Source organism: Amblyomma americanum, chromosome 3 (assembly GCF_052857255.1).
Source record: "Amblyomma americanum isolate KBUSLIRL-KWMA chromosome 3, ASM5285725v1, whole genome shotgun sequence".
In the NCBI taxonomy this organism is placed as follows: Eukaryota; Metazoa; Arthropoda; class Arachnida; order Ixodida; family Ixodidae; genus Amblyomma; species Amblyomma americanum.
The window spans coordinates 78,169,141-78,196,936 of NC_135499.1; the positions used below are offsets into that span (position 1 = coordinate 78,169,141).

Consider the following 27,796-nt stretch of genomic DNA (forward strand, 5'->3'; position numbering starts at 1 on the left):
GCAATAGTTACTTTGGCGCACTGTTAAAAGGAGATTTCTACCGCCAACAGCTCACAGTCAGGGAGCATAACTTTCTGCGAGGTTGATGCCCGGTGACATATTTTTGTAGAGATTTTAGTCATTAACCCACCACCCCTGTCATTAATGCGGTCTACCCTGAAAACACGGAATTTTTTGATTGAAAATGACTTAAGTGGAGATAGCCACGTTTCTTGCAAAATCAGAATATCTGGATTTTGGTTATGAAGAAGTATTTCAAGATCCGTGAGAGAAGCAAGTACAGAACGATAATTCCAGTGCAGATTTTTAGACCCTTTCTTTGCTTTGAATTGCGGAACAGCTGAGGAAAAAGCTCTACATTTCTGGGAAGGACAGAGCATTTCGACATCCGTGTTACAGATATCTACGTGAGAGACACTGCCAGGAGCGCTGTTGTCAGGCTGGACTTGGGATGTGACAGGAGGCGACATGATGTCACTCTTACCAGCAGCTCAATTTAGGAGCGATGCAGGCGTCGTCGCCGAAACAGATGATTGAGAAGGAAGAGACAGGCCTGCAACAAGTTGAGATTATAACCTCAGCGATGTTGCACAGCATTCGCTCGACCAGCACAGAAAGAGCCTCTTCTACTGAGCACACTATCGACGCAGTGAAACTCGACACTATATCTGCAACAGAGCTTCTCGCACGGCACGCATATGTATTATTCTTCCGATCCAGAAATGCATACGCATCTGCTCTCGAGCATCGCTTCGCTTTAATTTTATCTAGCAGGCTTTGTTCGTCAGCTCGCTTGGAGCAGTTGGCATTATCAGCTGAGTGGTTACACTTACAGAGGCAGCACTGGGGCTGATCAGAGGAGCAGCTGTCATCCGGATGCCCTTCTCCACAAACACGGCAGTGGGTCGCCGATTTACAGTCTTTACCACTGTGACCAAATTGCCAACAGTTGGTGCATTGAAGTGGACGGGGTTGTAGAGCTTCCACACGATACACTATTGGCCAGACCTTGAGCTCAGAATTACAGGAGCAGCCAGCAAAATTAGTCATAACTGATTCTGTCACTACACGCACACGCACAGAAAAAAACCCACACCAGCATTCTGAAACTCCTCCAGTATTTCCTGTGGGGAGGATGCTGGGTCCACTCCACGAACAATACCTTTGGACCATGCGAGCGGTTCAGGGATGAATGCTTTCACTGCTAACGACTGATAAATTTTGCACTGAGCAGGTGTGTGACGCAAGCAATGTCAGAGGACTTGAAAACAGTGCCTCTACGGCCGAACGGTCGCGCCTCAGAGATCTGGAAGTAGTGGGTAGTAAGGGACCTTAGTTCCTGCTGAAGAACCTTAGAGGTTTTCATCTTGATCATTCCTTCACCGATCGGTACGAGCACCACAGGGGTGACGTCAATTCCATTTTTCCTAAAAAGGTCCAGCGGCAAGCTTTGGGTGGGCAAGCTGGCGAACCTGGCTGCCGAACCTCTGCCTGGGGAGGTCAGCGACATATATGAGCCAAATGCGCCCCAACGTGCACATTAACCGCATCTACAGACTTAACCTTAGACCTGGCCAAATCTCCCACGCAGAATTGGTCTCATAAGAGTTGAGCATGCAGGCACCACCAGGTAACCACAGGCACCACAGGAAACAGCCGTTTAGAACCGTTAAGAACACCCTATCTCTCTTCTCTGCTTGCTCCCTGGTCCATTGTCTCCCTTGCTACCTTGGACTGCCGCTTCCTCTTCGTCTTCCTCAGGATATACCGCATCGCGATACAAGATTGTTTTGCCGTCTGTGGCTCGGTGCTGCGTTTATAAAGCAATGCACGTTCCCTATTGGGATGGTCAAGACCCCTACTTGTGAATCATGTGGCTTCGAAGAGACAATTGTACATCTCCTATGTGAGTGTCCCTGCTTTGGCTACCCAAAGACATAGGCTCCGTTATGGCTTGCTCCGTCTCCATCCTTGCTCTTTAAGAGAAGACATCATCTTAGGGGCTATGATCACAGCGAACGATGCCCTCAGAGCCTACAAGGCACTCTTTTGTTTCTTGAGAGCGACTTGATAGAGGGACCAATTGTGACTGTACTCCTCTTCCTTCAGCCTATTCAGTCCCCTCATCGCTGCTCCCCTTAACAGGGTAGCCAACCGAAAAACCCTTCTGGTGTTCCGGTTGGTTCACCCTTCCCTCATTTTTCATTTTCTGTTGAGCAGTTTTCATGACAGCCTAGTTCTAAGCTTAACGATCTCTACTTTTGCTATTTATTACTGACTTGCCCTATCTAAGGATATATATATATATATATATATATATATATATATATATATATATATATATATATATATATATATATATATAAAGGAAATGAGCGGCTCGTTTGACAAACATATTAAGGACGCCACCAGTCACCGAAACCAAGGTGAATAGGGGAATGTTTTTAATTTTTTTTAAATTTGTAGTGCCAATCATTCGGTTTAAAGAAAATTACTTATAAAGCAGCAGAAAAAACAACCATGCCGCCGGTGGGATCCGAACCCACGACCTCCGAATATCGCGTCCAGTGCTCTTACCAACTGAGCTATGGCGACGGCTGTCCACTGTTGGCTTCCTTAATGTTTGTCAAACGAGCCCCTCATTTCCTTTACCTTCTCTGCTAATAGCTTAACGAGTGTCTCGGTTCTGGCAGTCTTCATGCCACAGGTTGCTTAAGAGGGCATTCGCACAGTTTCCGCCCTCGCCGTTAGATGACGTTCTACGTCACACTCGGGCTATTACAGGACGTGCTACGTCCACCGCTATGGTCGAGGGTGGCGCTGGTGAACACCCTCAAGGTTCGATTACACCCAGTAAACATAAATACCCACGAAAGCAGCAGATTGGACAGCCGTCGCCGTAGCTCAGTTGGTAAGAGCACCGGACGCGATATTCGGAGGTCGTGGGTTCGGATCCCACCGGCGGCATGGTTGTTTTTTCTGCTGCTTTATAAGTAATTTTCCTTAAACCGATTGATTGGCCCTTCGTTTCGGTGACTGTTGGCTTCCTTAATATATTATATATATATATATATATATATATATATATATATATTGCTGCGTTGTACCCTCACCTCCGTCTTCCGCCATACGCCTACTTTCACTACTACTCGCTTTAGAGCCTTTTCCATGTCGAGATTCAAAGACTTACACGATTTATATTTCAACCAGAAACTGATAGCTGCTCTGGCGTATCGACAAATTAATCGTAGAGCAAGGACGCTTCCGCCAAAAAAAATCAACCGACATGTGTGCCACAAGCGAGGCGTGCTTAGACGATGCTTTACAGTACAAAAATTGCCGCTGCCACATTAGGTCTTCGTAACCAAACATCTGTCTCGCCATGCTACACGGGTTTCAGGGATGTAGCCAAACAAAACCCCTCAAAAGAATGGCCGGCGCACTGGAGGAGATTGTCGTCCCTGATGCCAAGCGCAATGAATAGAAAATTCGTCACGATGAATTCAGCACAACTATGTATTTCAGAGAAACAGAATTTATTCTCTTATCAGACATCTGATGTTCATAAAGGGTGATTATTCACAACAAACACACCCTCTTTTCTTCATTGGTTGTTGCTTGAATATGCGACAAGTACGATTCGACCGGCCGCGCACAAACCTAGCGGGCAAATGGGTTCGCCAGAGCAGACGGGCCTGGAAGCATTTCACTATGATGTCAAGTCAGACATGCACCGACGTGATGCGCTGCAGAAATTCACAAAATGCAATGTCAAACCGCCGACTAATTACGTCTCATGGAATATACGAGAAGTTGGACAGCAGAATGACTGCTCGACTTTGGAGCCCCTTTCCCCAAGCTTTTTTCTTTCTCGCATAAAAATCACTCTGATTAAGCTTGAAGGAATATGTATTTATAGAGCTTTGCCATGACCAACCAACAAAAGTTAAAAAAAAACAGAAAAACACCAGACGATAATAGAAATGGGCATGACAGAGACCCCAACAGCACTTTTTGTCTTCTATTTTGACATTCAGGCCGTACTATTTCTGAAACACGAAAGCGAATTGAAGTATTCTAAGAATAAATGGCTCTGTCAAAATGTTGGGCTTCTTATACGCTGTTTTTGATTTGATGAAAATTGCTCTTCCAATGACAGGATTCGCATTCCGTCAGCGCGAAGCTTGAGTGGCAACCTCTTTGCAGCCAATTTTGATTCCTCTTGTTTTCTTCTTTCTATAAGGCAGAGGTTTTTTCGTGCCCTGACATGAAATCAAACCGAAAGCGCCAGGAAAAAAAATGAAAGGTTCCTTCGGCGAGGAATTCATATACTCGTTTTAACCCCTACGAAGTAATTGCCTTTAGATGTCGCCACCTATGCCTCGTATTGTCATGCTGGGCTGAGTGATTCTAAATGACGCCCAGACTTTTGCTGCTACCCCTCCGTTATAGAGCACTGGCTAAATCAGATGTTGTGAAAAAAGCGTCGAAGCTGCAGTAATGAAACAGGACGCAATTAGTTGTTACGCGAGCTGTAACGCAGAAATGCAGAAGGCGAAATACTCAAAAACAGAGACACGAAACTCGAACGCAGTTTTTCTTGAGCTATGCTTCAACCACGCATCACAAAGCTAAAAAAAAATAAATGAATGATTCGCAAATGCGAAATCAAATGAAGAGCGTTAGTTAAGTTTATTTTGACCAAAGCTTTCAACAAATTAGGATAGCACCGTGCGCGTTACAAAACGACAATTCGTCTGGTACCACCCGCACCCTCTGGGAACAATGACTCACCCGCCATGGACAGCTGAATTTCGCCCCCTATTGCGGCTTCGAGGAACAAAGGCCGTCGGTACAAATCCCTCACACACACCAGGTTTCGGCTCGACTAACAACTTTCTGTGCCGAATAGTGCCGATTCGATTGCCCCCCTCCGGTCTCTGCATCGAATGGGTGGGCAGCAATTTTGTCACCAATGGCGGCCTCAAATGGCCCTAGTGTCGGCACCCTCTCATACGATACCTATATAGCGGAACGCCACGTATCTAGTATCTGGTATTTACCTTCTGATGTAATGTCTGCTACCTGTTTTATTTTTGAATTTAAAATATTATACTTATTTTAGAAATATGGCGGAGTGCTTGAAGCACTCCGACACGGGTTGGCCCGGTATAGCTCTGCCACCGGGATCGGCCCGGTTCATAATAGCGCGCGTCTTTTTCCTCAATCTTTGCTATCATATCTTTCAATTCTACTTTCAGCACGAGGTAGCGGCTGTGGTTCGGCTTTAGCCAGTGAGCAGGCCAGTGCTCTTCCCTTTTCATTCTTCCTGACAACAGCAGCAGAAGCAGCAGCAGCTCCAGCCAGAGAGGGCAAACGGGCTGACGTGTCGGCCCGACGGATGCGAGCGTGCGTTCGGGTGATGGGAGGGCATTTTGGCGGGCTAGTTGGTTCATTATGAACAGAAAGGGTATTAACTGCGCGAACAAGACGGGACGAGAGGCACACAAATCGACAGACAAAGCGCAGACTTCTAACTGATTTTATTTGTGAAAAACACATTGTTAATAAGGCCAACGAACATAAGAAAAAATAAGAAAAACACTATCATCATAGGGTTCGACGATAGAAACATCAGCAGAAATTTACAGGTTAATCAGATCCGATGTTAACACGAACATGCCCTTCTAAAAACTCTAGCGCTGGGGCCGATAGCAACAGCGAGGGCGAGCTAACGCAGTCGTGACCCCTTTTGGCTATCAGGAAAGCTTCGATAACCTCCCTTTCAGTTTTGCTGCGTGCATAGGAGAGGAAAGCAGTTTTGTCCAGGAAGGCAACGCAGTTGCGGCTGTCACAGTTTTTGCAGTGTAATGGCAGATTGCTGCCTGTGCCGGCGTGCATCAATCGTCTATGTTCCAGGGCTCGCTCATTGAAGCACCAGCCAGTTTGGCCGATGTAGACCCGCCCGCAAGATAAAGGTATCTGGTAGATAACCTCGGAGGCACACCTGGTGAACTTGGTCTGATGATTCTTCTTGCAAGACCTGCGTTCCGTCTTGTTTCTTTTTTCTCTTCCAAGAGCATGGGACAAACTTTTCTCAACTTACAAGGCGCTGAAAACACTACTTTTATTCCATATTTGCCTGTCACCTTCTTGATGCTGTGGGAAAGGCAGTGAAAATATGGCATGACGAAGGGAAGGGTCCTGTCTGCACTTGGATCTTTCCTTATTGCTTTTTTCATCCTCTGAAGAAGGCACTCATATGAGCTGCGAATTACTTCCTGAGGGTAGCCCGCGGATCCATGTCGCTTTACTCGATTATGGAAACTAGATGAAAGAGAATGAACACATGACTTATGAGGGGCAGACAAACAACAGGACATGATAATGCTACGTTTCACTAACTTCGAATGAGCACTTTTATAAGGTAGGAGGCTTTTTTGGACCTGGGACTGTAAGCCCAGCAGACATGAACATCAGAAAAATGCAATTTCAAATCTAGATACTGAATCCAGTTGTCCCTTGTTGCTTCATGAGTAAAACGGAGTCCTTGCCCCTCAGAGGAGAAGGTGGCGAGAATGCTAGCAACCGTGTTGTTAAGGTCAAGATTAGTACTGTAATCTAATATCACAAGATAGTCGTCAACATAACGAAACGCATGGAACACCGGATGCTTTGAAAGCTCTAGTTTCAGGCGCCTGTCAAAGGAAGCCAAAAATATGTCGCACAAAACAGGAGCTATAGAAGAACCGATACAAATGCCAGACTTCTGAACATAAAATTGCCCGTCATGAAAGCTAGCGGTAAAGATAAAACTGCAAAAGTTCTAGGAACTGCTCTGTGCTAATGCCAGCAGTATTCTGGAAGTCAACTTCACCATGTTCGTCAATACTGTCTCTGATTGCTTTGAATAAACCATCTTGAGGGACGGAGTAAAACAAATCTTCTACGTCGATGGAAAAGGCCGTAGAAGATAACGGAATTCCGTCTTCCAGATCATTTACCAGGTCCTTCGAGCTGCGGAAGAGGTAGGGATCATCGCCTGCTAGTTTTTCCAGGTGTGGTTTTAGAAAGGATCCCACAATGTGTTGCCAGCTGCCTCTCTCCGAAATAATAGCGCGAAGTGATGATGCGAAGTGGGCAATCCATCTTGTGTGTTTTGCCGGTGATGGGAGGGCACATTTTCCATAATGCTGCAGCAATTTGATCACATGACTGGTCACCATCTTGAAATCTCGGACGGACAGGAAACGTTCTAATGCCAGTAGTAAGGGCAAAGGCTCTTAAAAAGAACGCGACTGAGTTTAATTACCTTATTGAAGTTCTGGCAACTTAATGGGTGTACCAGATATCAGTTTGAATGAGAAATGGAGTTCGCCAGGATCCGCTGTTGACAGTACCGTCTTGTTTCTTGTGAAAGTGCCTGTTGCGCCACCCTTCTTGTTGCTTCTCAGTGAGAAATGTCATTTCCGAACGGATACGTTTAGTCTTCTTAGACGCATGACACATGGGATGTTAGTATTCCAGTTCATTTTCAAAGACAGTGTCTACTTCAACAAGATTTTTTTTTTAAATAGCATCCCCTTCTACCAAACTAGAATGCTCGATTGTCTACAATTACCAGATGTGACCGGTTTTACCTGCATCTTCATGGAACTAGACGCAAACGAATTGTGCTTACTAAATATCACGCATTTTCATGCGAATTCGAATCGACATTACTCGAGTTAACATTACTCGGCATTTATCGCGTGACTGTTAGAAGGGCTTGTACTGCGGAAATGGCGAGCGCTGTCTGTCAGTAGCCGATGGCAAGTGGCAACCTGCCCACCGGGCTAAAACTTAGATACCACCCATACAAAAGTACTGTACTCGGACAAAACGAACCGTAATATACCACCTCGGATTAATGACCTTTCATTACCTAGCGGATTAACGACCTCTTTATATAAGGAGCCCTCGAATATAACGTCCTTTAGTCTGTTATTCTCGGATACCATGAATATAAGCGCCGCACCTCGAATATAACGAACATTTGGCTGTTGAAGTTCCCAGCGATCAACCAATGCTTGCTTAAGTGATTTTTTTGTTCCTGCTCAAAAAATGATTAGACGTAAATAACTGAGCGCCAGATTACAGTTTGCACACAAGGGTACCGCAAATTCAGCTCTCTCTTCCAAGCACACCATTTCAACATTATGAACGGTTCAAGCTTGACGCGTGGCATGAAGCATGACGTTTGCGGCATGAAATGAGACGCATGATTTAGCGCTTCAAAAGAGCGTCTGCTTCATGTCTCCTTCATTGGATTCATTGTTCGGCGGGACCGTATTAAAAACAACACAAATAATAGAATTCTTTTGCGTGCTGGTTTGCGGTGCCGGTTTGTGGTAGTCGCACCATCCCGTGTCATCTCGAGTTCAAATGTGATGCGCGTCAAATGAATTCATGTTTGTAGTCGTAATTGTACGTGTACATTGTGTCCATGCAAGGCGGCACTTAGCTTCGGTGGCATAGGGCGACGTTGAAGGAAAAAAACTGTACGCGAACAGAGATTAAGGAAAAATAATGAGAACTGCTAAACAGAGCCGCTGTCTGGCAGCTATTTTTTATTCAGAAAAACTAGACAGGTGTCAGCTGAGAATACGACGTCTGTCCAGCCGCAATAAGAGGAAATCTCTTGAAAATGTTAACGTGCCGCCGTTTGATAACACCTGTGACACATCATGAGCTACCCAAGAAACGTAAATATCACCAAGTGGGAAAGAAAGATGGCGTGCTGATTCAGGTGCCTCCTGTTTTGTTTCTAGTATTAAAAGCCTTTATTGTCTCTAGCGTGCGTTGCTTACGATGCCGCTGCAGCAAACGGTTTCTTCAAATATTGGGTTATGATCCTTTGTTTTCACAATCACTGCCTTATTTTGAGAAGCCAGACAATACTCGTTGTGTTTCAGGCGAATATTCAAACACTGCCAGATCTGTCCAGTGTATACCTCTTCAAATATGAATGTCATACGACACACACACACACACACACACACACACACACACACACACACACACACACACACACACACACACACACACACACACACACACACACACACACACACACACACACACACACACACACACACACACACACACACACACACACACACACACACACACACACACACACACACACACACACACACACACACACACACACACACACACACACACACACACACACACACACACACACACACACACACACACACACACACACACACACACACACACACACACACACACACACACACACACACACACACACACACACACACACACACACACACACACACACACACACACACACACACACACACACACACACACACACACACACACACACACACACACACACACACACACACACACACACACACACACACACACACACACACACACACACACACACACACACACACACACACACACACACACACACACACACACACACACACACACACACACACACACACACACACACACACACACACACACACACACACACACACACACACACACACACACACACACACACACACACACACACACACACACACACACACACACACACACACACACACACACACACACACACACACACACACACACACACACACACACACACGCCGCCGCGGTGGCTGAGTGGATACGGCGCTCGGCTGCCGGCCCGAAAGACGCGGGTTCGATCCCGGCCGCGGCGGTCGAATTTCGATGGAGGCGAAATTCTAGAGGCCCGTGTACTGTGCGATGTCAGTGCACGTTAAAGAACCCCGGGTGGTCGAAATTTCCGGAGCCCTTCACTACGGCGTCTCTCATAGCCTGAGTCGCTTTGGGACGTTAAACACCATAAACCAAACCAAACACACACACACACACACACACACACACACACACACACACACACACACACACACGCGCGCGCGCGCGCGCGCGCACACGCACACACGACACGCATCACTAATCTTGACCTGTGCTTCACCGAGCATCTAAATAAGTGCACTTCTTTCCTGTAATCGACATGATCAGCTGCGCCAACGCACGAAGGCCTTCTACCTTGAAGGTGTGAACTTAACACATAAACGTGTTCAACGTTCTTATGTTAACGCTGACATGTTATATGGTACGTTAACAATTCCTGTGTGGACCAGGCTTTCTTAAACCTTTTTTATGTCTACAAGTGGTGTTTTACTAAGATTTTACACAATATTTAAAATGAACTTTTAGAGTTAGAAGAGCCTTTTTCTGACTATAGCGTTCTCAGGTTTCTAGTACATCAAAATACAGAAACGGTATGCTGAATATATGACTGGTTATCGTGTAATGAATACTTAAGTCTAACTCTTCCAGTTAACGTATTCAATTATTTAGAGTGCAGCCTACAGTAATTAATAGCGATATCACTTTTTGAATTTCTAAAACACGGTTACCCTCGGCGCTGTGGCCCAACAAATTTTCGCTACATCGCACCAACATAGATGCGCTTTAGAGAGGCTTGGAGGCAAAACACTCTATCCAGTGCACGAAACTGGTAGAAATAGCCAAACTTTTATTTCGCTGCAGCGCCCATGGCAACCGCGTTTTCGAAATTCTAAATTCTTATGTCGATGTTACTTACGGTGCGCTACATGCACCTTAATAGTTAAGGAGCCTAACCACCATAGCTCGAAAGGTGACTATACAGTATTAGTTACCTAGCATGCTAGTTATCACATCCGAGCTGTATTCTGATGTACTACACCGCTGACAGTCCTATTACGAAAAACTCGCTCTTCGAACTCAAAGAGCCGAATTTTAAAAACTGTGTAAAATTATAAGTGAAAGTCTTGTATAGTACTCTCAGAAACACTTGTCACTGACTGAATTTTTTTTGTTATAAAACATTATATGCGTTGTAGCGTCGATCAGAAAATTACAATATACCATGTCATTTCACAGATCGCCGTGCAGTAGCAATGAAGAGCAGTGTTTTCTTTTCGCCTGCATAGTATGGTACGCTGTGCTCATTCTGAGATACGATAAGCGCTGTTGGCAGGAATGAAAGCAAACACAGGAAAGCGGTCGTTAATACTAGACAGAATTGGTCTACAACGTATGTCCGGTGGATCAATGTCAGTGATGGTCAGAAGAATTTATGTGTCAGTCGAACAGGTGATGCGTACTGGCAGGTTGCGGAAAGCGTAACAGAGTAGTATTTTCAAAAGTACCACTTGAGGTTTAGACGCGCCGATCATACCAACATTTAGAGCACGGAAAACAAGTATATATATTTTTTTAAAACTTGCTCCTATGACAACAAATAGCAAGATACTGGCACCGTACCCACAACCGCTCGGAGAGTGTGAGTTTGGTTCAGAAGAAGTGTCGTAAAAAACACTCATTCCACTCCTCGTCTTAAGCTGCATTTACACTAATAACAATTTCATAGATTTAGATGTTTCTTAAAAATCGGTGAACAGTTTTCTTCTGCATGACTGCGCTTCGTTACAAGAGGTGGTAACTTTTTTCGAGTTCCGAAATCGCCAAATGGATGGTTTGGATCATATAACGATACCAATCCTATATATATATATACCACTCCCAAATTATGGCCGGATGCTGCTGTTGCGGAATAAAAAAAATCTGCTGGCAAATGTAACAAACCTACCCTATCATTGCATATCACACAATTGTGTAGATGGCTTTAAAATATTCCCAGTTTTATTTTTAAAAAATAAGCTCCTCTCTTTAGGCCTGAGTGAATTTTTTGTTATAGAAATTTGGTGCTGGATAGGGGTTGTCGATTCTCAAAGTTTATTCCACGGGCGCAAAAATTTGCTTCTCCGTGTCTGGCTCCCTCTGTATTTGTGGAATTTTAATGCTCGGAAATGACGACATTATGAAAATTTTCTTTCCCACCCAAAGAGCGCCGTGCCTTAACGGGCACCCATGCCAGCCACCCATGTGCGGTTTTGTTTATGTTTTATTGAAATGAAGAAAAATAATCAAAACGCACAGAGTTTCATGCTACAACGTGTCTTATTGAAAACATTCTGAACCATTTCTTCTTGAAGTCAAACAAAGGGAAAATCTATAAAATCAAGAATACTTCCATCGCGATATACCTTGATGTGCACCCATCCAAAGAGGAGGGCAGTTTTTTTTTTATGGCTGAGCACAGCGAATAGCAGGTAGTTTAATTTCCTGCTGCCAGTAAGTGAATGCGCAGGGAAAAAAATGCTAATCAAGCCAGTTCTAATGTCTTTTTTTATGTTTATTACGCGAAAATTCTCGTCTCATTTTTAGTATATACTCTCAGACAGCTCTCATCAGTCACTGGTCGACTTGGTTTCATTTGATGCCTTTAATTAAAAACATCAAATGAGTTGCCAATCATTTTGACATCGTTTTCGTAAAATTTTGCAACAGAAAAGATGTTTCGTCCTCAAATATATAGATATGTCAAGCAAGAATGTCAAAATGATTGGCAACTCATTTTCTTTTCATAAGTGCACACGATGATTAGGAACCAGGATAGCTAACATTTGCCGCTTGGTGCAGGAGAGGCCCGCTATAAAAAGGATCACAGTCGACTAGTTGAAATACGCTCCTGCTTTTCACAGACAGACGCAGGCACTACCGAACTGCTCACAGGTAAGCGCGTTTACCAAAAATTATGAAATTCAGTCCCCACTTTTCAGTTTGCATCTTAACAATTTGTTAAAAAGTTTCAATATCTCTGTTCTATGGTATCCAGTACTCTGTCATCATTCTGTCGCTACAAGCACGCGTAAGGCCAATGCGGCAAATATAAAATCACTCGGTGTATAGAATAGTGCGGCAAACATTATCGGCAGAGTAAACCATTTTTACCAACAGCGCTAAAGTAGACGTCGGCAAAGAAGAGGAGCATTTACAGAGGGGCTCCGTTTCGTCGCCCACGTTTTTTTTTTTTGCGCTGTTTCTAATAATACCACATGAACCAACAATCCCAAGCCAGAACTTCAACTATGAAAGGAATATTGAGGCAGGCGAATGAAAAAGCGAAGGCTCTATTACATTCAAGTTCTGGCACGAGCATTTACCGCCATTCATATACGTACGCAAATACTGGTAATAAAGTTATGATTTTAGACCATACTTTCCTTCTAGTGCACTGCAAATACAGAACTATATATCTTTGTAGCGCGTCTGGGGTCACAAAGACGTTTTCGAAACGGCAAACACCTGTGCAAGAGGCCTACAGCCGCAAACTTTCTGTATGTCACTGTTCCGTGGCGTGCTGTTTTTTATTTGAACCACATGAGTAGAGCTTCAGGCAGAGGAAAAGTGGCAACTCAAAGGAAGACTACAGCGCGTTCAAGAAAGCACATCAGTGCTGTTTAACACTTGCTGAATAACTGCAGGAGAACTGCACGAAATTCAAGTCAATAAGCTTGCCCTAGCGTGATTTCCTGAAGTTTTCTTCGGGGTATTTTCTTTCGAGTAACTGATGATGCTTCGTTAGCACACACTTGAGTGGACGTCGTTTTACGCCTGCGGTGCCTTCCAAAGTGTGACTGCCCTTTCATATTCCAATTTTCAGGCCTTCGACATGGCTCATGCACAATTGTTCGTTGTCTTTGCTACGGTGGCTCTCCTCTCCATGGGTAAGCAGAGCAACAGTCAGACCTTTAAACAGCCAACTAGAGATGGCTGAGCAACTCTTTGATCCGTTTATTAATTTTTCTTCTTTAATAGCAGTCTTATTATGCTTTCTGCCCACTTGATCAGTTCCGTCTTTCGCTTGCGGTACTTATTCCGTGCAGGTGCATCCTGCTTTCAGTTTCGCTTACGAACAAAGTGCCTCTTTCGCGCTCTTGTTTGTACCCTATATGCGGTTGCTCATGAACACCTAATGGTTACAAAAATGGACACAATAATGGGAAGCCATGTAGTTAACAGGTGCTTTTGGAATCACGAGCATTTTGCTTGCCCATTCTATACAACAACAGAATAGGTTAAATACGAGTCCACAGAACACAACATCGGAAAAAAGTATGCTGCGGGGGAATAAAAGATTTTAAAACTGGTTTTCTTCGGCAGTCTTAAAAATTGCTGCTCCCTGTGGACATCGAAGTTACTGCACAAGGTTGTCGTGCTTGAAGGGCATTCTTTAGAGCGGCTCAAGTAACACTTAGCAAATCGAAATATCAACTGCTTAATATCGCTTCGGAGCGTATATGCTACTACATTCTTTACCATGTGCACTGCCGCTGTCTTGGCGCGATAAATTTATCATACGTCGACAGGAGCGGGTCGATCTCCTGATGGAGGTGTTGGTAATTGAGCCACTCCTCATAATTTTAGGCATTAAAAATAACTGAACCGCCTTCTCACGTTTTAATGATATTCAGGTAGGCAAATCTGTTTAGTCACAATTTGAAACTGTGCTGCTGGTATGACTTAGGGTTATTTTCTGGAACGTCTCGGTGGCTGATGATTTCAAATAAACATGTAGTAGAATAAAAGACTTGAATCATAATATATTTTTCCATTTTTGGACTATATTTCACGATAGGACTCAAGAAAAGCACGAGAAATCGAGAAGATTAACTCATTATTCTGCGTCAGGGATTTCATGGTGCTCTGTCACATTGTTCGTCTATGTTTTTTATGTTGGCGTGGCTAACGCCAGAGCAATCTGCTACACAGGAGATGGCCGATTTCTTGGTGGTGGTGTGGGCAAGTTACACTCGCGTACAGCAATGATGCCCTTATCAATTTTATTAAGCGGTCCTTTCAAATTTTTGCCTGGGCAAAATCTTTTTGGTACAAGCATTGCGGAAAGAAAAAACACGGGATACGCTATGTATCGCTTTGGTCATAGCGTTTTGCAGGCAGTCCCACGCATATAACATAAACATGACAGGTTGGTTAAGAACTGGCTTATTGGTATATAAGGAGATTTTGCTGGGACAGCCATATTAATAACAGTCCACTCAAATAAAATGCTAAGTGTTACTAATACGTGTGCAATTCTCGAACTTTTTGAAAGCTGACACAAGAGAAAACGCGGACTTCTAAATATATGAGCATGAATCCAGTTTTAAGGATACCTAAAGCAATATTCTTGGCGTGCCTACGGGGGCCATACTTGTGGCCCTAATGTAAATGGCGTTGTTACCTACTGATGGTATACACATGCACGCGAGTGGCGTGCTGGTTTATAACGATAAGTTGGTGAATGGTAGCTTTCTTTCTTTTTGGCCAGAAACAATTATTCAAACAAAAAGAAAGCGGATGCATGAACTGTTGTCTCAGTATCAAGATTATTGCTTCAGGTGCTTACCAGATAGGCTAATGCACATATTAAGGATTTTCACGGTATTCTAGTGGTGTTAATGAACTATTATTATGTTGTGGTTGATCAGGTGTTTGCAGAAAACATCCATTTGATTATACAGATAAGTTGTTTCATGCTTCTAATATTGTGCGTACTTCAAAACATGTGTGACTATTGCGATTATGTCTACTCAGGAGTCGAGCGATCTCATGCCGGAGGTCCATCTCTTGGCGGAGGCGTAGGTAAGGAGTTTGTTTGGAACAGTCATCCCGTTATAAATTTTAATTAGGCGACAATTCGCGATTTTTAATACCTCAAAAATTGAGTGCCCTGCACTACAAAAAGTATGAAGTCTGACTGCGGTGTGTCGCAGTTCTCTCCTAGTGCTTACCCTGAAGCTTAAACCGTAAAGCTGCAATTATAGTAGGCGAAGCAAGACCCTAGGTGCTAAAAGAATAATTCCTTGACAGCTCGTGCTTCAGCAGCACGGAGTGTGAAGCTGAAACCAAATTAAGTGCAATAACTAAAAGCACCTATATCAGACAAAAAGCGCAAGTATTAACATTTAACTATTTAGTATTTTGAAGAATTAAGTGTAGCTATGTTCTGTGTTGGTTACTTTTGTTATGTTCTCGCGTGTAATATCTGTGTCTAATATTTCTTGCCAGGAACCGAGCGAGCTCTTGGCGGAGGCTCATCTCTTGGCGGAGGCGTTGGTAAGGAGTTTGTTTAGAGCAGTCATCCCGATATAAATTTTAATTACGCAACTATTCGCCATTTTTAATACCCCCAAAAATTTAGTTTCCTTCACTACAAAATGTATGAAGTCTGACTGTGGTGTGTTGCACTACACATTTTGTGCTTACCCTGAAGCGTAAGCCGTAAAGCTATAATTATAGTAGGCGAAGCAGGGCCTTAGGTGCCAGAAGAATAATTCCTTGGCAGCTCGTGCTTCAGCAGCCCACAGTGTCATGCTGGACCCAAATTAAGGGCAATAATTGAAGCAACGTATATCATAAATTAAGCGCAAGTATGAACATTAATCTATTTAGTTTTTTTCATGAAATTAATGTAGCTATGTTCTCTGTTGCTTACTTTGGTTATGTTGCCTCTTATAACATCTGTGTCTGATATTTCTACGCAGGAACCGAGCGAGCTCTTGGCGGAGGCTCATCTCTTGGCGGAGGCGTAGGTAAGGAGTTTGTTTAGAACAGTCATCCCGTTATAAATTTTAATTACGCGACAAATCGAAGAGTTTAATACTCCCAAAAATTGAGTGCCCTGCACTACAAAAAGTATGAAGGCTGACTGCGGTGTGTTGCACTTCTCTCCTAGTGCTTAAACAGAAGCTTAAGCCGTAAAGCTATAATTATAGTAGGCGAAGCAAGGCCTTAGGTGCCAAAAGAATAATTCCTTGGCAGCTTCTGCTTCAGCAGGACACAGTGTCAAGCTGGACCCAAATTAAGTGCAATAATTAAAGGCACTTATATCAGACATAAAGCGGAAAATGAACATTTAACGTTTTAGTTTTCTTGATGAATTTAGTGTAGTTATGATCTGTGTTCTTTAGTTTTGTTATGTTGCCGCCTGCAATACCTCTGTCTGATATTTCTTACCAGGAACCGAGCGAGCTCTTGGCGGAGGGTCATCTCTTGGCGGAGGCGTAGGTAAGGAGTTTGTTTGGAACAGTCATATCGTTATAAGTTTTAATTACGCGACAATTCGAAGTGTTTAATACCACAAAAAATCGAGTGCCCTGCACTACAAAAAGGATGAAGTCTGACTGCGGTGGGTCGCACTTCTCTTTTTGTGCTTACCATGAAGCTTAAGCCGTAAAGCTTACCATGAAGCTTAAGCCGTAAAGTTATAATTATAGTAGGCGAAGCAGGGCCTTAGATGACAAAAGATTAATTCCTTGGAAGCTCGTCCTTCAGCAGCTCACAGTGTAAAGCTGGACCCAAAATATTTGCAATAATTAACGGCACAGATATCAGACATTAAGCGCAGGTATGAACAATTAACTATATAGTTTTTTTTTGTGAATTTAGTATAGCTATGTTCTTTGTTGTTTACTTTTGTTATGTTGCCGCGTGTAATATCTGTGTCTGTTATTTCTTACCAGGAACCGAGCGAGCTCTTGGCGGAGGCTCATCTCTTGGCGGAGGCGTAGGTAAGGAGTTTGTTTGGAACACTCATCCCGTTATAAATTTTAAGCCCCAAATAAATTTAGTGCCCTGCACTACAAAAATTTTGAAGTCGGACTGCGGTGCGTCACACTTCTCGCTTTGTGTTTACCCTGAAGCTTAAGCCGTATCATAATTCTAATTCTTCTTTGTTCTCGTTTTTGCGCCATTTGCATGTGTCTTCTTCGTAGGCCGGCAATTCGGCGAGCCAAGTATCAATCAGCAGTGCCCAGCTTAGGGAGGAAAAGTACCACATCTCGCCTACAGTGTTCCTATTAGGCGCGAAACAGTTTCCGCAGAAAGAAATCGCTGCAGCTTGGAGATATGCGTGGTAATTGTATGCTCGAGTGAGGCTTGGAGATATCTAGAAATGTTACTGGGTAATCTATCCGCTTTTTGGAAGCAAGCAAATGAACTAAATGTATTGAATATGGAAAGCCACCCCAAGGTTCTTACTTTTGGTTGCAAACTGCTGTACGGCGCATGGTTTTGTCATTTTCTGAAGCGTAACGGCTTGATTATCTTTGGCTGCAGGAAGGACGTATTGAAGAGCCCGCAAAGACATCGCTGAGCAGTCATTGTGAAAACTTTCAGGTGCGTGATGCAACGGTAAATTTCTCTAACCTGATTCTGAAATATTTAGTGCGTTAGCGTAGGAACCCCATTCACCGATTTCGCCACTGTCTGTCTGGCCGGTAGTTAACCCGGTTACCCGGGAGAGACAGCTAGGTGGCCCCGCTATTTGACACGTCGTCCACCTAGGTCACTTGACCATGTGGCGTCATCGCAGCCTGCCAACAGGATCGTTAGCAAGCTGCCCACCCTGGCAGCTGTCAGTTCAGCTAATTATTGCTCGCGATATTGCGAGATTCCAAGCAACCCTAGTATCACAAGCCCCCCTGTTGGCAGCAGCTGTCATTACAAGGCAGTCGCGCATCGCTTAAACGTTGCAGCACTGCGGCAGAAATAGAATGACATGTGCCAGCGATCTATGAATATAAAAAATAAATAATTACGTATATATGGGCACTAACTCATTAATGCCATCTCGTCGTATTCTTGACATTGAGCTGAAGTGTCCCTTTCATTCTAGCACTCTAGCGCCAAAGCCCAGCACATCGATTTCGTGATCTCTCTCTGAACCCTGTGTAACCTGAAAACAAAGCTGCGATATTTAAATGAAGCCCAAAGTATAATTGAAGTGCTTGGGCACATAATTTGCATTTTGCCTAAGCTGTTAAATATTTTGCCAATGTTATTCCCATGCAGACTATTTGCTCAACAAACGATGATGGAATAAAAGAACAAGAAGTATAGGTTTTTTTCAGTCTTCAGTGTAGTGACATGAATGGGTTAGTAAATTTTGTTGAGTATGTAGGCTGATACCTTTATAAAAGGTTTGGTTTGGTTTAAGGGGGCTTAAAGTCCCAAAGCGACTCAGGCTAAAATAGAGTTTTTCAATGGCGTTTTAAAAAAGCACTGCGTTGTGATCTCGCACCATGTAATCCTGTTAAGCTAAAAAAATCACTTTAATATCGATACACGACATGTTGTTCTCTCTGCACACTTTAGTCATTATCCGTACTGCAAATTCAAACCAAAGCTTCTTTGTATGAAGCGTCTGAGTAATATTCGCTAAACAAATATACTGGAACGACTATCGTTGCGTTTCGTAGGCACTAAGAGGGCGTTTAGAATTAAATGCGAAGTTACCGGGGCAGTTATTAAGATGCAGATGACTCCCGTGCTATGATTACATAGTTGCAATGACAAGCGGCTGATATCAATTAATCGTTTTGTGGCCATTTCTTAACGGCTTTTACTCAAACGAGGCATTAAATATTTCTTACAGGGTTCCTGCGCCCGCACTTAAGAAAGGCTGGAGGGATAACCAAGGAGGTGAAGGTTTTCAACGAAAGAAATGGCCTGTGTTTTGTTTTGACATTCTCTGATTGCAAAAATAAATTGTGACGTTTGAAGGTATCATTTGTAGTGAGAAATTCGGATGCTTTCTTCAATCCATAGAGTTATTTAGAAATTTTTTTGATATTGATAATTTAGGTCTCACAGTATAACAGTTATACATTTGCAGAAAAATAGGCTGCTTTTTGTGGTGCCAAAATGCATACTCACGATAATCGGTACACGTCTGCACATAGTTACCAGAGAATTAGTAGCAACTATAGCTACACCTTTTAGGAAGCTGTGCCGCTTTTCTCCGCTCATAACGCAAGACAAGGCTAACCTTTAACTAAGCATTTTGGATGTCGCCTTCCATCACAATCAGTTCGCAAAGGTACGATCTTTCAATCTGACGAAAACAAGCATATAGACAGCAATATCAGGTCAACAAAGCTCTTAACACTACGACACGCTGAAATTTCAGGCAGCATGGACTTTCGAGCGCTAAGAACGCTTGCTTTCAGATTACATTTTTTTTTTCAAAGTCCTAATTCTAAAATTTTCAAAATGAAGACAGGATTTTCACGTGAGAGCTCGTATTTGCAGAGAAATGGCCTTTCTCAAAACAAAATGTATAACTATGCTTTTTCCGAAGGAGTAATTTAAAAATATTAACAGGGCGGTTACCACTGGTTAACACGACATTAAGCGACAGCCGTAAGTCCCGAAGGTGGCGGCACCACTCAGCTCAGGGCAGTGGCGCGCCGCTGAACTGACACGTGTCAGTTAGGTTAATGAATAATCGCAAGAGAGCGCTCGGGAAGAGCTAATTGGCTTCCAGAAACCACTCCGGTGCCTGCACCTGCCATCATAGCGATGTGGCCCATCCTTTCAGCGCTGCAAAATTGCACAAGGAGGGGTATCACTCCCAGGTACCTATGAATGCAAAGTTGAGAATAACTTCATGCATGTGGTGGACGCATCCGAATGCAACGTGATGGAGCAGCGGTAGGTCGGCGACTGCCGTCACCAAGTTGGCACGCAGATCTGTATTGGTGCGGCGGCGTTGCGGCGGCGGCTACGTAGAGTCAGCTGCGTGGAATCGTATTATACTAATCACATCCGAGAGCGCGGCGACACCGTTCATATCCTTCGTCTTGATATTTCCGTCAGTGGCTTCAACAACATTCAATAATGAATCCAACCATTCGAAACCACAAACTTCTGTAACTGTTTTATTGAAGCTCCACCATCCATGTTCTTCTATTTTCTACTTTTATTCAGGCTTGCGTTGATACGCTAATATTGTCACGCGCCTTCGTAGGACATCGACGGAGGATGAAGATCAACGGTTGTACGGATCAGTTGAAAAAAAAGAGGAGCAAGGGCAGAATGACGCTTGAGGAGAAGAAGAACAAGAAGAAGAAGAATGACGCTTGTACGCTTCGTCGCGGTCCTGCTTCGATCATTCCCTCTGTATATAAACCCCCGTGCGTGCTAAGCACGCAACTGTTATGGCAGAGGTACGGGGTATCAACCACGGAGCGTGCCATCTATCGAAGGAGCCGTAGACTCGCTGGCTTACCACTTATGTCATTGGACATGACGGGAGACGACAATATCGTGCAACCAGGACCTTCCAAAAACTGGTCACATTATCGACAGCCACAGGCATTCTTTGCAAAATCTGAGGTGGACGTTGGCGAGTGGCTGAAACGGTATGAAACAGTGAGCAAATATAATCACTAGAACGCTGCTAATAAACTGTCTAACGTGGTGTTGTTCCTTGCCGCCACTTCCTTCGACTGTTTGACAATCATGAAGATGCGCAAATTACATGGGCTGCCTTCACAAGTGCGATCAAGAAATTTGGCGACGAACCAGCAAGGAAGAAGCGCGCGAAACAGAAATTGCTTCAGCGGGCCCAAGTGCCAGGATAAAGTTGAACTGCATAAATCGAAGCTATCTTGAAGCCGTGCAAGCTAGTGAATTCCAGTATGCTTGCAGAAAACAAAGTTGGCCACAGCCTAACAGGAATTTCGGAAGACGTTTATAATTGTCTTATTAGCGAAGAGAGCCTGAGCACCACCGTCGACGTTGTACAGAGAGAGAAAGAATGAAAAAGAAACGCAGGTGGGATAGGGGTTAGAAAGATGACAGAGAGGAAAACGCAAAAAAAAAAGGAACGTGTACACATGGAGAAACACACACACAAGGCGTTCCAGTTAGTCTTTCACACAGGCCGGTAGATTGTAAGAAGCGCAAAAGCGCTTCCACGGCCTTCTTCTGCGACGGTAGGTCCTTTCGATGTTGTAGAATTCTTTTTTCAGATAGCGGTTGGTCGTCCAGTTGGTCAAGTTCGTGGCTAAGGCATGCCCTCTGTGGACTGTACTGCGGGCAGGAGCACAATATATAGCCAATTGATTCTTCATGGCCGCAGTGGTCACAGGTTGGGGTGTCGGCCATCCCCATGCGGAAGGCATAGGCTTTAGTAAAGGCAACTCCCAACCAAAGTCGATATAAAAGCGTGGCGTCTCTACGGCGAAGCTGTGATGGCGCTCGAAGACTTAATGTTGGATCAAATGAGTACAGTCGCGTATTTCTTAAATGTGGCTCATTCCATTGCGACTCGATGCACTGCCGAGCAAGTAGGCGGAGCTTCCGTGCCGCGTCAGTTCTAGAAAGAGGAATTGGGACGTGGCGCTCCTCAGTATGGGCTGAGCGGGCAGCGTGATCCGCCCGTTCATGGCCGATAATCCCGCAGTGACTTGGAAACCACTGGAACGTTATCTCATGGCCGGCATCACTTATATGGTGTAACGTCTCTGTAATATGGAAGATTAGTTGTTCGTGCGGTGCGCGTCGTAGAGGTGACAGTAGATACTGCAGTGCCGGCTTCTAATCGCAGAATATTGTCCATTTGTGTGGCGGTTCATCACCAATGTGATGAAGGGCAGTTAAGAGCGCTGCGAGCTCTGCTGCCGTCGATGTTGTCGCGTGGGTCGTCTTAAATTTGATTGTTGTAGCTTTCGCTGGAATGACGATTGCCGCCGCGGAGCTGCTTGGAAGGACAGATCCATCAGTGTAAATATGCGTTGAGTCACGGTAGTTCTAGTACAAATGTAGTATCGTGAGCTGTCTAAGGGCTGGTGATGACAGATAGCTTTTTTCGAGATACCAGGTATTGCGAGGTTGATTTTTGGCTGAGCGAGCCACCATGGAGGGATCGAAGTTCTCGCAGCCGGAGTGAAACAAGCTGGCAATGATTCATTATATGCAGTTATCGTTCGGCTGAAAGATGTGTGTGGCCTGTCCGCTGGTAGAGAGGCTAAATGGTGACGAGGATTCCTGGCTAGATGCCTTATATGGGTCTTGAGTACTTCAATTTCATTGTTTACAACATCGACGTGGGTCGACGTTGTAAAACACTGTAGAACATTTCAAGCTCTCAAGCTGCGTCTAATCACGCCTAAAGTCGGACGACTGGCCATTGTCACCGCTGTAGCCAGTGTTGAAACCTGTCCTCCACATTCTATGGCTGATATGATACGAGAGATTGTGCACGAGGAATTGTCCAGATTCAGGGACAGCACCTTCTGCCATGCAGAATATCTGCGGCACAGTTGTGCACCGCAGGCAGATGTCGCCGCCCTGCCCACTTACTTAGGCCCAACCTAGCGGCGCTTCGCCTAAGGACGATCGCAGCAACTATGCCCAACATTATGTCCACCAGCCAACGGGAAGGATGCTTTCCTACCCTGAAGAGGAGGTTAGTCAGCAACGAGAGCCTGGCTACAACCAACGTTGCGACTTTGTTCTCCAGGACAATCGTGGTGATCGCTGGCGCAATCAACCTTTCCGTTATAGGTGTGGCATTTCAGGACATATCGCTAGATTTTGGCGCCGCCGTTTCCCGACGGCTCAAGACTACCGGCCCCCGGTATATTTTCGCGGACAACGCTTTATTTGCAACTTGTTTGGGTGTTTAAATAAGGACCTGAATTTCATCACCACTGACCGAACGCCCGCGAGTATTTGCCACTTGCTTCAGAGCATAAGCGCTGCTAAAAAAAGAACCACGTAGTGCGGACGTCTACGTAACCATACTATGTTTTATTCTATAAAGAATGCATCATAGCTGTGCACTGCTTTTATTTATGCAAGGAATGAACACATAATGGTAATATTCTTTCACTCCATCACTTCGTTTACACTGCAAAGTTTCAAGCGCAATTTTTCACACCACAAAATAAGAGTCCGAGTTTCTTTGTACGTGCACACCGAAAGCCAGAAAAAACAAGGGGAAGGAGCAGGCAGACACGAACGCGCCAACCTAGTTTATATCTTGTCTGCAGCAGAATAGTGGGAACAATTATGTCACGTACACAGTGAAACCAAGTAAAACCACTAAAAGGCTGCTACAGAAATGCTTCACATATTGTACACTGTTGTAGCAAGGTGCGAATGCTCTTAGGCCAATCTAAAACCGTGGGAAAGCTGGCGCAGGAGAGTCCACATTTTTAATCCTCGATGATTCTTAAAACTTCTAGTCAACATCTCTGAGCACCTTCTGAGTGCAGGCCAAGGCGGCTGTTAATCCTTTTGTTATGCTGTATCACTGATTATTTGATCTGGCTTAAATGCCCGCCCTCTGCTTAGCACCTGCCATGGCACAGGATAATGAAACAGCATAGATCTCAAGGAATTTCAAAAACCTGTAATGGGCTGCTTGCCAGACAGATTGCGCGGTGGTAACTCTCACAAGTCTACACATTTCTAGGCAATGCCCTTTGAAGCTTAATATTGTGACCTAACTACGACCCATTATCCCCTTTATTTTTCAAGAACAGTGAAGTAGCGCCGACATATGGAATAACTTCCTTGTTTCCTTCATGTGTTTCTTCCTGAAGGTCGGCGCTTGTCCGTTCAATGAGATTCCTGAGCACCTTTTCCGCTGTGAATGAACGTAGCAGTGCGGACATACCCACCTTCTGGAGGAATCTGGCCATTGGAGTCCCCTCCTGCGAGTTCAGGATAAAATGTAAGATGAAGGGTAACTGGCGTTTCATGCCCCGAAGCTACATCAGGGCTTTGTGTCATGGTGCAGCGGAGGGCACCGGATTAGGTTGGAGAAACTGCGGTTCTGCATGCCGTCTGTGTGCGAGGCAGTGGACGGCTCGAGGTCAGCTTAGACTACCTGTGGTTGTGTAACGTGCAAAATGACTTGCACTGTACATGAGTGCTTTTGTATTTTACCGCCATTAAAATGGGGCTGCACGAGCCAGGATTTGATCTCACGACCTTGTGTTCAGTGCCCAAAGGCTGCTGCAGCAAGTAAACAGGGAAACATGCGCAAGGCAAATGGGGGAAAAAAGCATTTTCCTTCCATGAAACGGCTTGCATGCATAGGCAGGACAGCGAATGTTAGATACCTCGATATAGACTTCTGGTGAGCAACAGCACTGTTGGTTTGTTAGTTGTCCTGAAAGGGCTCTCATGTAGTACCTTTATTTGTGACGCGGTGCTTTTGGGCAAACAGGTGTTTATTTTCAAACTCCGAACAGCACTTGTTTCACATTCTTAACATGTAGGCCTTCGTTTCGGGAACAGAGGTTGTGACGCAAGTTTAAAAAAAAAGATTTTTGCACAGGTGGGCAACAAACCTTAGAATTTTTTTCAGTAATTAGACAAAAAATGTGGATATACTCCATTCATAAATTCTCATGACATCTCTGTTGACATATCTGTTAACAAAGGAACTGTCCCACATTGTCAGAACGTTATGAAATATGTGAATGTAAAAGAGTAATAATGATAATAATAATTGGTTTTTGGGGAAAACAAATGGCACAGTATCTGCCTCATATATCTTTGGACACCTGAACCGCGACGTAATGGAACGAATAAAGGAGGGAGCGACAGAAGAAAGGCAGAAAGAGTTGCCATAGTGGAGGCTGCGGAATAATTTCGACCACTTGGGGTTCTTTAACGTGCACTGACATCGCACAACACACAGGCGCCTTAACGTTTTGCCTTCATAAAAACGCAGCCGCCGAGGTCGGGTTCGAACCTGGCAGCTCCTGATGACTAGCTGAGCGCTCTATCCACTGAGCCCCCGCGGCGGGTGAATGCCCAAGGACCTTTTGCTTTCCATGATACACAGTGACTTTCTGCCGTTTTGATTAGTAATCAATTATTCCTTGGAGAAAAAAAGTTGAACATTGAGTTAACGGTGCGCAAAAGAGGCTGTTTGCACCTTAACTTAATTTTGCCTCCAGTGATGAAGGTGCCAACATATCAAGCACGCCACTAAAACACCGCGTTGACAAAAAAATTAACAGCCATTTCACACTGAAAATGCTCACTGTCACGGTGAAACCTAAAAAATAGAGCAGAATGAAGTCGTCAGTTCTCATATTTTAAACCAATTCTGAATCCCTACATGCACGACACAGATTATTCCCAAGAAATCTTTTTTCTTTTAGAAGCAAAAGAAATTTCTAATCCCACTTTGCTTAACTTTGTCATATTAGAACTCTGCCCTCTCCAAAACTTTTGTGAATACCCAAGTTCCATCACTACAAAAAGTATTTACTTAATACAGGCGCCTTAGGGTTTTTCCTTCATAAAAACTCAACTGCCGCGGTCGGGTTTGAACCCGGGAACTCCGCTCGACTACTGATCCGGAGTTCCCGGGTTCGAACCCGACTACAGCGGCTGCGTTTTTATGGAGAAAAAACACTAAGGCGCCCGTGTGCTGTGCGATGTCAGTGCACATTAAAGATCCCCAGGTTGTCGAAACTATTCCAGAGCCCTCCACTACGGCCCCTCTTTCTTCCTTTCTTCTTTCACTCTCTCATTTATCCCTTCCCTTACGGTGCGGCTCAGGTGTCCAACGATATATGAGACAGATACTGCGCCGTTTCCTTTCCCCAAAAATCAATTATTACTATTATTATTAACATGAATTAAATACATCAGCTTATAGAAATTATATTCGGGAGACTTATGATTTTGTATGAGGAGTAATCTTGGCAATACTTATTAAAAAATGTATTCTTTAAAAAAATTCGAGAAAAATTGATAGATATAGAACAAGGCCTTTTGGGGGGAAATGCCACGCAGAGAGGATGGTCTCTAAAATCGAAACATTCATTGTTAAACAGCGCGGAAAGACGGGACATGGGAAAGCATGACACACAACACAGGCGCTAACTTAAAGCTGACTTTTATTTAGAGAAACTATCCTTATAAGGTTTTCTTTCCAGAAAAAACCCCGCCAAATGAAGTTTTGGCTTGCCCTAGAGCTTGTTAGGCACCATTACATTAATACCTCTGTAATTTTCCCGCAGTATTAACATGAAATATTACTTTTGGTGCATTTTAGTAGAGAGTAGTGTAAAGGTAGGTCATTATTGCCCAACTGAAAATTTCATAACGTTAGGCCAATGAACAGAAGGAGCAGTCTCATCATGTGAACACTGCCTCAGAGCGAAGATTTTAAGTCGCTCCTACCGTGTGTGTCAATCCCAAGTGCTAGGTGCAGGTTGTGCATCGTTTCAAGTTGAATGTCTTGAGGCTGTTTAACATCAAGGAGATTTCTCTTGTGTAGCAGCAAGCCAGAAAAAGATCACTACAAAATGTTTTATAAGGCCATGTTACTCACAGGGTCTAAGAGAATTAACTGATATCTGTAAGTAAAGCAGCAGCGCGGAAATACAGCCACAACAACAAGCTCCCATTAAAGTTACCCACTTGAGCGACCGGAACATGTGCAATCTGCATCACCCTCGTGTACAACGCTCAAGAAGCATACTGCCCTGCAAAAAAAGGGAACCCTCACTGCAGCTGCTAGATTCTAGAGAAAATGTTTGCACACAAGTAAAGCAGCATAGACCAACAAAGCAAGTTGTAATGACCTTTTAACTGCGAGGATTCTGTCTAATTTCAGTTTTTAATAATTGGTGTTCACTTCTTGAGGGCTCTAAACAATGGGTGCCGCCGACTGTGCAGTGTGTTGGTGTAGAAGCTTAACAGACTAACAGGAAAATTGACACCTACTCATATGCGCTCTTACAGAGATGAAAGGCCATGATAATTGTATTAATTTTCTTTCTGTGATTTTTCTGGCACAATTAGTAAAGACATTGTTCGAGTACATATTGATGTAGCTAACTTAAAGGTCTACAGACACCAAAATTTTGTTTGCCTGTGTGTTTTATTCTTTGCGCTGATGCGTCAGACATCATATGAACAGATGCAATCAACATGGTCGCTCCAGTTAAGCTGTTAATTTATTAAAACGCGTAAATATTTGTATTTTTCGACTTCCGAGATAATGGTGCCGCAAGCAGAG

At 44.0% G+C, this 27,796-nt stretch overlaps 1 protein-coding gene across 2 annotated transcripts; it reads left to right on the plus strand.

Moving 5' to 3' along the window:
* The first annotated feature begins 12,597 nt into the window (after nucleotides 1-12,597).
* LOC144123087 (uncharacterized) lies at nucleotides 12,598-19,517 on the plus strand. 2 transcript variants are annotated; one of them, XM_077655991.1, is made up of 9 exons: nucleotides 12,598-12,684; nucleotides 13,616-13,679; nucleotides 15,550-15,597; nucleotides 16,024-16,071; nucleotides 16,500-16,547; nucleotides 16,975-17,022; nucleotides 17,478-17,525; nucleotides 18,073-18,132; nucleotides 19,391-19,517. In XM_077655991.1, the coding sequence occupies exons 2-8, from the start codon at nucleotides 13,625-13,627 to the stop codon at nucleotides 18,084-18,086; spliced, it is 309 nt and encodes a 102-aa protein (XP_077512117.1). In that variant the 5' UTR covers nucleotides 12,598-12,684; nucleotides 13,616-13,624; the 3' UTR covers nucleotides 18,087-18,132; nucleotides 19,391-19,517. The 2 variants fall into 2 exon arrangements, with proteins under 2 accessions (XP_077512117.1, XP_077512118.1); XM_077655992.1 differs by lacking the exon at nucleotides 16,500-16,547.
* The last annotated feature ends 8,279 nt before the right edge of the window (nucleotides 19,518-27,796 follow it).

Excerpts from the sequence above, each read along its gene's own strand:
- LOC144123087 (XM_077655991.1), top strand. The coding sequence starts at position 13,625 with ATGGCTCATGCACAATTGTTCGTTGTCTTTGCTACGGTGGCTCTCCTC. Across the intron at positions 15,598-16,023 it reads ATCTCTTGGCGGAGGCGTAG|GAACCGAGCGAGCTCTTGGC; the intron begins GTAAGGAGTTTG and ends ATTTCTTGCCAG. Across the intron at positions 16,072-16,499 it reads ATCTCTTGGCGGAGGCGTTG|GAACCGAGCGAGCTCTTGGC; the intron begins GTAAGGAGTTTG and ends ATTTCTACGCAG.